Genomic DNA, 13522 nt, shown 5'->3' on the forward strand with positions numbered 1-13522 from the left:
TTGTTTAGAACATATCACCTTCTACACACTAAAACATACATGAAAAGATGAAGCAAATGAAATATTCTTTTATTAAAAGAAAGTGAAACTAAGGTTCAGTGTTTTTTGTATCACTGGTTCTGTTCATGAGACCAGCAAATGTCTGACTGGCAGGCTGAATTGAATTAGATCTTGCTTTACCACCTTAGACAAACAAAAACAAGAATGGTGAAAGTCGGTTATAGTGAAGAAGTATGGATTGCTGTGCCAAAATTGTGGTTAGAGGTGCTGAAAGTGATGAAACTGTTGATAGAAACTAGGCAGAATTACACACTCATAATCAAACAGAGTAAAAACAATAGGCTGTGAGTGAGAGCTTAACGATCTGTACTATAAACACTAGACAGAGTTCAAAAATAACCTAGAAATAATATTATTCAGTGTGAGACACAGGCCACTATAACCTCCATTATATTAGATTATTTTTAATGTAGTATCATTCTAGACCTGAATGCAATCAGAAGAAAGAGCTTTCCATCAAATCCATCATGGTGGGTGTGATGAAAGTGATTTTTATTCCCCTACGTTATAAATCATACCTCCAGTAAACTCCAGTAAATCTCTGATTTTTTATTCAGGTTCACATATGAACTTTTACCGGATTTCTTTTTTTTTTTTTCTTTTCCTGCTTCACCTGAGTAGGTGTGCCATGGTATTCTTAGCACTGACTCATGATCCGGAGAATCTACAGAACATTTCCTACATACCTTCCTTTAGTAAACCCGTCCGGAAAACAGGTTTCTGTTGTTTTTCAATGATTAAAGATAAGCGACTGGCATGTTCTTGATTTTGGAAACTTTAGCAAGTTATTTATTATATATATCTGTTCAAAAAATAATTAAACCCAACAGATCTGGAGAGAAGTCAAGTGCTGAATTCCATCCGATAAGTAATGAAAAACACAAACTTGTAAAAATATATACATTTATTATGTATATATATATTTTTGTATGTTTTGTATATTTAATTATACAAAATATACAATGTATATTCATAAAATGAAAAAATAGACTATATGGCTGAAAGTTTGAGGATACCTGACACCAAATTTGTGTTGTTTTTGAACATCCCATTTCACATTTAGTCCTTTTTTATAATTATAATAACCTCCACTCTTCTCAGTAGATGCTCCACTAGATTTTGAATGTGCTTGTGTAGATCCTACTGATGTAGGGTAAGGAAGCCTGGGGGCATTCCAATTTATCCCAAAGATGTTCAGTAGGAATGAGGTCAGAGCTCTATAGCAGACCGTTCGAGATCTTCCAGCCCAACCAGTGTAAACTATATCTTCATTGTGCTCGCATTGTTCACAGGGGCATTGTCATGCTGGAACAGATTTGGGTCTCCAAGTTGAAATGAAGGGAAAATCGAATACGGTGGGATCCAAAGTCATCCTACACAATTGCAAACCATCATCAGCTGTAGTTTGGGAAAGAACATAAAAATATTTTAAATCAAAAACTATTGAGTTTTTTAGATATAGAACTATAGATCTTTCAATATCCAAAGTATCCTCCAGGAAGTTAGTTTTTCCCTTACAGTGTAGGTTTTGAGTAATTTTTGTCCTCGCCGCAAGATAACAGACACAAAAAGACTTTGAAGAATAATAAAAAAAAGGAATGCATTAGCTTCACTTCTTAATGCCTCTGAACAGAATTTGACTGATAGAAGAATAGGAGATTGACTGATACATATTTAGGGGGAATCAATTTTTTAACACCCTCTGTTTTTGGAAGATTCTTTGCATCAGCGTGCAAGCAAACTACCCTGTAGGGTTCATTAGCAGAACCACCCAAGAGTGAGTCACTTCCAGTGGATATATTGACAGCTTTGGAATGATTAACCAGCCCTCTCCTTAATTGTTCCTCTCCTTTTGCACACAAAACCTCTCGTTGTTTTTTTTTTTCTCCTAAAGAACTTTGCCTCTTAGAATCCTGGTGGGTATTAATGCATTGTAATCAGTGTTCCTGATTGTGCTAATGTGTAACCTATTTTCCCGGTGGTTGCAGTGTGTCAGCAGGGTTGTAAAGTTGTTCACTATCAGAAGCTAGGTGTAAGAATATATTGCCCTATCATAAACCTTTAATTAAATGTCGCACTATGACGCTAAAGTTCATTGGGTCTGTTAGTGAGGTAGACACTGAGATGATCGTTCAATTCAGAAATTATTAATTAAGACTTTAACCCAGGAGCCTATATGGTTGGTGTATTTCCATCTTATAGAAGAACATCAAGTTTGGTCTCACAATAACAAGTCATTGTGACTGAACTTGTTTTACAATCTTAAAGAACCTATAGGTGAAATAGGACGAGTGGCAAAACATCGACAGTGTTGCAACACACGCCTTCATATATGTTCAAAGCTCAGAAGGAGAAATCTTACGCTTGTTTACATTCAGGGAGTGGGTAGACAGCGTCATTTTCCACTCCTTTTTTTGTCTCCATTTCCAAGCACCTACTCCAAGTTCTTCCTGTTACAGTGATTTTTGATAAGCTGAGGCTGAAGTTGATGTATGTTCATGTTTAAAGAGGGTGAATCAGCTGCAGCTGAAGCTGGAAACACAGATTCTTTTCATATCTGGAAAAAAATATTCCAGTAATGAACTATATACAGTTATTAATTATGCATTTTTATTATTTGTGTAGAATGTATATATAGTGTACAGTATGATACACTATATATGTATAGATATACATATATACAGTATGTAATGACCTGTATACAGACAGGTTGTTATATTTGTTATATTCGTTAATATTTTGGCATATAATTTTTATCGTAGGTTTACTTTAACAGAGAGAGAAGGATTCTTTTTTTTATCCAGAAAAAATATTAAATTAAAATTATATATAAATTATTTTGTATTTGATGGAGTGGTGAAATAAGTGTTTGATTTCCCACCAACCAGCAAGAATTCTGACTCCCACAGACCCAAATTAGTCGTGTCCCTTTAAGAAAGATCTCTTAATATCAACTCATTATGTGTATAAAAGACACCTCTCACAGAATCAACCTCTTCCATTCAAACCTCTCCACCAGCATTGGCAAGACCAAAGAGCTGTCAAGGAATGTCAGGGACAAGATTGTAGACCTGCACAAGGTTGGAATGGGCTACAAGACCATCAGATTGTTGCCTTGGCTGTATGTTTGTGTTCATTGTCATGCTGGAAGACCCATCTACGACCCATGTTGTGTGTTCTGGCTGAGGCCAGGAGGTTCTTACGGAGTTATATAAGGAGTTATTTCCCAAAGAGACAGGACTAATTTGGGTCTGTGGGAGTCAGAATTATTGCTGGTTGGTACAGGATCAATTACTTATTTCACTCAATCAAATACAAATGAATTTATAAAGTTTCTTTAATGGGTTTTTTCTGGATTTTTTTTATATTTTGTCTGTCTCTGTGAAAATAAACCTACCATTTAAATTCTAGAATGTTCATTTCTTTGTAAAGGGGATACATTTACAAAATCAGCAGAGGATCAAATAATCATTTCCCCCACTGTATATATATATATATATATATATATATATATATATATATATATATATATATATATATATATATATGTGTGTGTGTGTGTGTGTGTGTGTGTGTGTGTGTGTGTGTGTGTATATAGGAAATGCAGCTCTTATATATACTGTATTCAGCACTATACTATATTAAATTTAATAATGTATCAAAATAAGGGTTAATGAGAAGACAGTGAATAGTTAATTGAGAGTCCAGTGATCACAGCTTTCAATATGCAGGGTTTAGCTGATCATTCTGGTTTCACAATTAGCTGTTTGAAAGCATTACAGGAGTAAAGCCTTTCCTGAGAGCATCTCCTGAACTTCAGAATAAATCATTTAAACTATAGCTGGAATAGCGTGTCGTGTTCCGGTAAAAATCTCGATCATGCACACCATCACCATATTTGACAACAAAATGATGATTGTTGGATAAAACTGCCTGAAGCTTTAGGGCTGCATTGTTTATAGTGATTGGTATTTAATGGTTGCTTATTATTTGTTAGCTTTTCACTCTGGTTTCTCAGAAAGCCTTGTGGGTAGACTAGCAGGCAGCTTTTACTGAAATAAGAATGTTAATGACTTTAAATAGTTAATAAGTTGAAAGAAAAATGTGTAAACACTTTAATAATTGTCAGGATTTTTATGTTTGCATAAGAGATGACTACATACGTTAATTTTCTTGTTTCCAGCATAAAGTTTTCGGGCTCAGGAGCGTATTTGTTCAATTCTTGCTCATTTTCTGAACAATGATTTGATCAAAGCTTTAATCTTTGCGCTTTTATACTTGGCCAATTGGTTTTTTGCACATGAGTGTATTTCAGCACAAAAGCTTGTTGCCTCATCCAAGCTAGACCATAATTACAGCTTTAGAATCTTTCACAAGATGATATCCCAAACATACTTCTAAACCGACACAGTTATAGCTAAGAAAACAAAAATCAGCATTGACCATCTCATTCTCTGGATTAAAACCATACCAAAAGCCTGTAGTCTGAATTGAAAGCGGGAAGTAGACATGCATAAACATAATGTAATGGAGCGTAACATTTTCTGAATGGAGTCATGCAACAAGATCTCTCTACAAGTGATGCTAACATTACTGGAAGAGACTCTGTTCTCCCTTTTCCTTCCACTTAAATGTAAGAATGCAGATAACTTTTATAAAAAGATTTTGTAGAAGAAAACTCGCTTTGTTTTCCTGAATGGTGGCAGTGAAGGGTAGCACAGGATCTGAGCTGCTTATGGTAAAATGAGTGGCAAAACATCCAAGTGGAAATAGAAAAGTAAGAAAAAACAATACCTGTGTAAACATTTAAAGTTAGCTATGCTAACCAATATCGCTGTTGACAGTGTTCAGAGCAAGCAAACAATAGAGATAATTAACTTGCATTGTGTAAAACCAGGGATCAATGGCTCCTACAAGCCTGGTGTAATTCAAGAGCCTTTTATGAACCTTTTCAGGAGTTGAATCAGAGGTAAAAGCAGTTACATGGGTCACAGGTACCCGAAGCCTAGCTCTGAGAACCCCTCACTATTATTAACTCCTAGTAGCGAATTGAAAACCTTTCAAATATAAATTCACCGAGCTCTAATTATCTGTTGTTTGCTGAGAACAAGAGCCAAAATGTGCCAGTTGAAATGAGACTACTGATTATCATGTCGTGACATGGAAGACAAGGTTGCTTTCGGATTCCTTACATTCAAGACTAGATTCCTGCACCAGGCTTCATTCCAACAATAGATCCCCTGCAGAGTGATTCATGAGCCGGTAAATTATGGGCGTTGCAGACTTCAATGCTTGGTAAGTGAAATATTAGAGTAGCCGCTACTACACGCGGGGACTGAAAGAAAGGCCGTAGTGTTGACTATGAGTAGTGGGAGCCTGGAGAGAGAGAGTGGCCACTCATAGATAGTGTCCCTATCTCTTCCTGTCGCCCGGCCCTCCTCCCGCTGTTGATAGACTGCTGTGCGCACACTCACCCTATTGTGCGCTTCTATGATCTCAGCAGTGCTAATGCGGACACAGACACATGCACATGCATTCTCACACACTCACACACACATACACACACACACCAATACCAGTACACACGAACAGAGTTCACATTTATAGCGTTGTGACAATCCTGAGCTTTGTTTATTAGGAATGTCTGTCTGAGGAAGCCAAATTCATCCGCTTTACTCCTTCTAACAGCCACATCACGACCTCAGATGTGTTTATTGGAGACGTATCCATAAAACGTGTGAACGAATATAACTGATCAATACAAAACAGAAAACTATGGTTGGAGCTTTTGTGGAGTTTTTTCTATGACCTAAGTAACAATTAGGACTAGTTTTGTTTTAACCCTGCTAATTATACAAAGTGGGGCAGGGACACACTCTACAGAGTAAGGTTGATTATATAATTGAATTATATATTCACTCAAATATTTAATTTGTTCACATGAATTCGTTCAGCTATTCAAAATATCCAACATAATGAAAAAGTATAGTTCTAATTAAAAAAGCTATTTATTACATAAATTACATCAATTTTTCATTATAGGACAAGGTCAAACATTTTTATGACATGGTCATATATTTTGTTTATTTTTTTAAATTATATTTAATTGTAATTATAATAAAAATAGCATGTATTGCAGAGATCTTGATTGAGATTTTTGTCACATCACTAACCCTCCACTAACACTGAACACAATTTCTTAATTAAAAATAACCAATTGCTTTATCAAAATGTAAACTATATCATTCGCATAAACATTTATTGGCCTTTGATGTACATTTCCACACGTTTTCTATACTTCCTTTAGCACAGGGAAATTCCCTTGTGTGGTATTTACAAATGTGCGACAGGTGCATTGGACTGAGATTAGGTTGAGCAAATGTTGAAATTTGCTAGAAAATCTGGTCTTTACACATGATTTCCTTTTTTCCTTTTAAAACTGATATTTCAGGAAGTATTTGTAACAATCTCTAGTGCAAAGAAAACTTCGATCTGTTGATTTATAGGTCTATTTATGTGGATATACTGTATAATCAGTCATTTAATGCAGCCTTGCTGTTACTGTAGTGATCGCTCCATTGGGGAATAGTGATTTCAATCTACAGTAGTTGAATACAATAGCAGTATATAATGTATTAAAAAAACATATATAATGCCACTAACATAATAATATCAATAGATTCTAAGCCACTAGTTCAGGAAGTGTTCCTCTTTGAAGATGCATACCGTGTTCAACCTCCTCGCTCTTATCTTCTCACTATTTACTTCCTTGCTAATAAGCTCGGGACTGTCACATAGCTATTAATGTGCTAATGTGTGCTGCTAATGAGGTGTGTGCTTCTGGGTTGTTCCATTGTAATGCCACACAGCTCGTCGATAGCATGATACGTAGTCATTAACACACAGTACACGCTCGCAAAGGTCTGTGGCACACGCCAACGCACTGTGGCACTCGCAGGAATTGTGGTTACCCAGTTGACTTGTGTTCTTCTGAAATGCTTTCAGAGAGAGAGAGAAAGAGAGAGACGGAGAGAGAGTGCAAGTGACAGTGTGTCTGCTTGTATGGCTTTTTTGGTCTCTCGGTTTAGAGGACGGTAAATTAGCGCTAATTCCACCCTCAAGCCAGTGACCCTGCTGAGCTTCCAGTGCAGATTGATGCTGTTTCTCGACCCTCCCTCTTCACTTGAATTCATGGCTACGAGCACATTACAAGCCCTTGTACTACCAGCATTAGCCTGTAGCGTTCCTGTGACCTCATTCACCTTTGACCTCTTCTTCACAACGCCCCCGACTTTGCGTCTGAGTGTGTGCATGGATGTGCTTTGTTCTGTGTTCATGGCCTTTTATGATGCCATTTGAGTACAGGGGTTTACAACTGACCCTTAATTTCTGCTATTATTTAATTACTGATTGCTCAATGTGGTGCTTATATAAGTAATGGTGCATATAAGTAAAATTATGTTTTTAAGTTTAGGGATTGGGGATGCATGTGATGGCTCACAAGCGGTGCCTGATGCTGCCTGTCTCAACGCCGAAGTCTACAAAGTTGATTATTTTCCTATAACAGGGAAATACATTTAACATTTTAAATAGAATTGCAATGGGTTCAAAGGCCTAAAAATATCACATCAAATAGCGTTTAATTATTCCACAGTAATGCTAAATTCTCAAACCTGATTGGTCAGATAGTGTTGATTAATTTTCTTTTTTAATTTCATTGGCTTGGATTAATACCTAATATTTGCAACTTTCATATCAACGTTTTTGGCAAACACTCAAAAAATATATACAAAACTGTGTATAAATGTGGGTCAGACATGAATTGGTAAGGATTGCTTGTGATTTCCTAACATGAGTTGTGTTTTTTGAGCTTGATTACTTCAACAGACAGAAGAAGCTAAACTGTTTATGCTAAAACAAAAGTGTTATATGTGATATATGTGTTGCTATTGGACAGGTATACAGCTTTGTACAGTTTTGCTTACCTTTCTAGATGTTGCACAATCATTGGGCAGGGCACTTACTGCCCCAATGAACTTCCTTAGAGATTTTATTTCACCCTACTGTTTTTGAGGTACTAATAAAGGTCCATTGGAATTCATGACACAGTTCATGACAGGGTTGCCAGACAGGTCTGAAGTAAAAAAAAAAAAAAAAAAATCTTGTTTTATTAAAAATAATCAGACCAAATCGAATAGTTTCATGAATAACAGTATACAAGTTTTAATAATAAACCAGAGTATAAATACAGACAGGGTCTCAATAACGCATTTCTACTGTAACATAGCAGATTGGACAGAGAGAAAGGTGGATTATTCTGTAATGTATGTACATAAGAAATGTGGGAAACAAGAACTTCCCACACTGAGAACAGCTGGGAAAAACAAATGAATATCTCCCTTTTTTTCAATGCACAAGTTTTCTTTTGTGTGGTTTTTGAGATGCAGTTGGGCAGGGAATTTTACTGAAAGCTGTCTACACTTGTTAGTAATAATAATACCTTGACCACAGTAACACAAAGGTTCTTATAGAACACACTCACAAAGACTTGCTAGTCTGTGTGCTGGACGCATTGTGTGTTGTCATCTCTCATCTGCCTATTACAGGGTTTCACTGGATTCACTGTAAAAATTCACTGGATATTAGTGTACAGCATGCATCATTAATAGATTCTCAATAAATAAAGTTGTCATGCCCACCACAATCTAGGATCATGAGATACTACTTAAATTTGTTTAATGGACGCTCCTCAACATTACATGTTACTGTAAATGGACAAAAAAAACCATGATTTGTTGCCATTTATTAAGTCTTAAATTCTTTGTGCTGGCAAATGTTGGCAGAAAAAAATAACTGTAGGTGACTTTTACATCATTTAGCATACACTAATATCCAGAGCAGATTACAGTTATCTCATTCATACAATTCAGCATCTGAGGATTAAGGAATTCCAGCAGTGGTGCCATGGTGGTGCTGGGATTTGAACTAACAACCTTCTGAGGGAAAAAAAACACCCTATACACTGAGCTAACACTTTCCTATCTTTTAATGTTGAAAGCAAGGAAATACAATTTTGAACAACTTAGACATTAACATGCGATTTCTAGCAGAGAGACAAATAATCAGACAGACATGGCTGTATGTAATAATCATATATGCGATGTCTCCCACTATGAGTAATCATTTGCAACTTGTTGTGGTATAAGTGGAATGAAACACTAGATTGTGCTGTTAGATATAATTAATGCACTCTGGCTAATAAGAGGCAGGGATTGGGAGTGGGGATGTGGCTTATGGATGATTAGTTGGATGATGGGGGATTGGGGGGGTCAACACATTATTTGCATTACAAACATTTGCAAACATTTTATCCTCTTTTTTAGTTTGCCCAGGGACGAAGAATGGTCTCAGTTCTACAGGGAGCTCTGTGCAGCACTACAGTAACTTGAAGGAACGCTACAATGGCTGTGAGATCATCATTGGCAACCTGGAAATCACCCAGATGGAGCAGGACTTCGACTTCTCCTTTCTAAAAGTAAGAAAGCATTGTTTTCACATATTTCATTTTTTTACCAACTGTTATATTCCATTGCTTTGAATGGATGTTAAAATTCCTTAGGCACAGTCTAAATGTTTGGTAGACTTGGACTAACATAACTTCAAGACTCACATTTACCTTGAGGCAAAACAGTGATTAATATTTAATAGAATTTTGGTTTTAGTAGTGGCTACATTCCAGTGCATTTCATCACACCTCTTTTTTTATTGTCTCTCCTCTGCCTGCAGAATGTTCGGGAAGTGACAGGCTACGTCCTCATTGCCGCAAACCAGTTTCTCCGGCTTCCTATAGAGCAGCTGCGAGTGATCCGTGGCAGCACGCTGTATGAGAAGAAATGGGCACTTTGTGTCATTTTAAACTTTGAAGGCCAGCATGGACTGGTGGACCTGGGGTTTACTCATCTCACAGGTTAGGACAGAGGATAGAAGACTGAAATTTGGATCTCTCTCTCTCTCTCTCTCTCTCTCTCTCTCTCTCTCTCTCTCTCTATATATATATATATATATATATATATATATATATATATATATATAGAGAGAGAGAGAGAGAGAGAGAGAGAGAGAGAGAGAGAGAGACATTTAGAGTCTAAATCTTAGGCCCAAAATACTGGTAAGGCATGACAGCAAAATCGTTGGGAGGTTGAAATTTAGAACTTTGGTTTTGTGTGTGTGTGTGTGTGTGTGTGTGTGTGTGTGTGTGTGTGTGTGTTTGTGTGTACATTTATGTTTGTTTTAATACATGCTATATTTACAGAGCTCTCAAGGCTTATTACGTGTTCAGACTAGTCAGGACAACTGCATGGTAAAAAGATGATAGTCTGAGATTTTCAAGAAGCCCAAGTTTTCACCTTCTCTTACTCTATCTGGGCTATATATATATATATATATATATATATATATATATATATATATATATATATATATATATATATATATATATAGTTTTAATTATGTAAGTAACTGAATAAAGTTGCTCTTTAGAATAGTTATCAGTCACTGACATCTTACTAAATGGGTATTTCTCACCCTGCTGTAATTTAAAAGATGTTTTGATGTCTTGCATTAAAAGCTCTTTTCAGGTTCCCCCACACATCTCAATAAGATTCAGCTTTGTGCTTTGACTTGGCCATTTCATTACATGCATCTTCTTCTTTTTAAGCCATGCTTTCGTGGATTTAATTGAATGTTTCTGATGGCTGTCCTATCGAATCAGTTATGTGTCCATTTTCTGACATTTGTTTTAAATCCATGATATGTCATACAATTTGTGATTCTTTCAATGCCCGGGGTCAAAGTAAGAAAAATAGCCTCATCCCATGCTTGACTGTAGCGATAATATTTTGTTAATAGTAGGCTGTGTTGGCTTTTTGAGAAAGCATGGGCCTCCATATGTACTCAAAGACTTCAATTTGAACTTATCTATCAAGAAAAACAGACTTCCAGAACTTTTCAGGCTTGTCTAGCTAGTCTCTGGAAAACATCAAACAAGCATCTTTGTTCTTTAAAAAAAAAAAAACAGCTTCTTCCTGAGAACCTTTGCATGAATGCAATTTCTGTTCAGGGTCCTTACTTACTGTTGATCACTAGATGACCATATGGAAGTGAACTCGTGATTATAACACTAATACGGTCTTCCTCAAACTTTTCCCTTAGAAACACTTAATTGTCTATAAAACTATATTCTTAATACTGTATGCTATAGTATTAAGAATCCCTTTTAATTATCTAAAGGGCCCTTTGCCCCATTGTACAAAGCAAATACCAGGAAAACATGGTTTGTGGCTGGTGTGGAAGAATGTGTGTTGCCCGCTCAGATCGTTGACTTTAACCTGATTGGAACACTCAGTTTGCCTAAGGCCTTCTTGATAGACCATCACTGGCCAACCTCTTGTGCGCTTGTGGCTGAATTTGCACAAATCTCCACATCGCCAGGGTCAAGTGAAAAGTCTTCTCAAAACAGTGGAGGTTACAATAGCAGCAAAGGGGGAAACTACTCTATTTCTATTGTTTTGGAATACTATAGGATATTGAATACACAGGTGTCTTCATAACATGCATGCAGGGAACGCAGGATTCATCTTCACTAGAACTATGGAAGCTTTGTGGTTGAATGACATTTAAGGAAGGTTTCTTGACAAAATTAGCATTGTTCTAAATGCCCTCCATTTGTGTACTGTTTATCTACTGGTTATCGATTTAGAGTCCAAAGGTTTTTAGAAATGCTTTGTTCCGGCTAATAAACATCTGTGAATATTTCCTCAACTCTAATGACATTTTTTATGACCAGCCAGACTTGTAGGACAAGCAACTGACATGCTTTCTTGTAAATAGCTATTATTTGTTCCTTCCTATCACCTCAGTTCAGTTCTTCAGATTCATTGCTTTGCTCTATCCTATGTTTATCCTGCTGTTAATAACTTACCTGATCCTGTTTTAACCTAATGTTACTGATAATGTTCCTTTTTTTCTGCACTTGAACAATTCCTGTATGCGTTACTTTTCCGTGTAGACATTATCTCTTTAAAAAGGACACACGGTTTCAGCCTCATGTTAATCTTGAGTAGCTATAGAGTTGTATTGCATCCTTCACTGAAGAGTCTTTAGTTGTATCAAATTTATAAAAGATACATATAACTTTACGATTCTTTACGAAAGCAGCCAAGCTTTTGGACGCGTGCAGTGGGCAGGGATAATGAAATGACGGAAACAAACAAACTGCATCCATTGTTCACAGAACGCTGGGTTCTTTGGGAATCTGAACAAGGTTATCCTTCTCTCACATCCAAAAACCTTTTTAAAGACATTCTTTACGAGGAGCCTGTGCAGGGCTGCCAAGACTTCCATAATGAAATGAAGCATGGTGATGGGTGTGCTCTTTGGTTGCTGTGTGTGTGTGTGTGTGCACTTCAGAATATTATTTCAATGCGAAAGAGACAAATTTCTGATTAAGTGTGAGAAAAACAAGCGGAAAAAGTCAAATTATTATTTATGTACTGCTCATGCTCATGCTAGTCTTTGAGTTAGGACTGTAAGAGATGGGTTAGTACAACAATTTCTGTTGTGTGAGAAGTATTTTCATTTTTAATTTTAAAATACTGATGACCCGAACAATTGTGCTGTGTGTGCACTACAGAGATCCTGGTTGGTGGAGTGCAGATTGTTAACAATAAATACCTGAGCTACGCTCCCTGGATCAACTGGCAAGACATAGTGAGAGACAGCAATGCTCACGTTGAGATCATTGACAATGGTCAAAAAGGTGGGTGTGTCTGAGAGTGACCTCATTTGTTTTATTCTTGTTCTTCCATTGGTTGGAATGTCTGTCCACACATATCGAGGCTTTGTGCTGTTTTTGTCCACAGTGCCGTGTCATCCTGACTGTGGTGGTTACTGCTGGGGTCCAAATAAAGATCAGTGTCAAATGTGTGAGTTATACAGCTATACATATACATAATAGAGACATAAATACAACCAAAATACTTTTTACCACTGCCAGTACTTTAGTGTTAAGTATTTCATGGTTTAAAGACCCCCAAACGCATACAGCACTGTGCTTAGGCACATGCAAAGAAAAAATGTATGATAAAAATAATGTTCAAAAGTTAAACATATAATTTACTATTTAGAATGATCTTGTTACACGATTTCAGTAGGAATGCTAAACACCTTAGTATTTTTTGTTAAATATACCATTTAAGAGTGTTTTCTTGTCCAGGATAAGGTCTAAGTCCAGATATTTGGTGGCAAAAGAACATTAAATTAAACATCTATGCTTTGAGTATAATTATTACATTTGAAAATTTTGTAATAAAATTATTACAGTTAGTCTTTCTCAGCAAAAATATCTAGCAAACTATATATGTTTTATAGTATATAATATACACACCGACTATACAGATTATTA

The 13522-nt window shown here is 36.3% G+C and overlaps 1 protein-coding gene across 3 annotated transcripts in view; it reads left to right on the top strand.

The window, feature by feature from the left end:
• Positions 1-13522, top strand: part of erbb3b (erb-b2 receptor tyrosine kinase 3b) — a 31129-nt gene that overhangs the window by 636 nt on the left and 16971 nt on the right. For all 3 annotated transcript variants that reach the window (XM_046869698.1, XM_046869699.1, XM_046869700.1), the window contains exons 2-5: positions 9444-9595; positions 9847-10027; positions 12752-12877; positions 12981-13043. In XM_046869698.1, coding sequence (XP_046725654.1) covers positions 9444-9595; positions 9847-10027; positions 12752-12877; positions 12981-13043 — 522 coding nt within the window. The remainder of the gene's footprint in view (positions 1-9443; positions 9596-9846; positions 10028-12751; positions 12878-12980; positions 13044-13522) is intronic.

This window comes from Silurus meridionalis, chromosome 16 (genome assembly GCF_014805685.1).
Source record: "Silurus meridionalis isolate SWU-2019-XX chromosome 16, ASM1480568v1, whole genome shotgun sequence".
Classification (NCBI taxonomy): Eukaryota; Metazoa; Chordata; class Actinopteri; order Siluriformes; family Siluridae; genus Silurus; species Silurus meridionalis.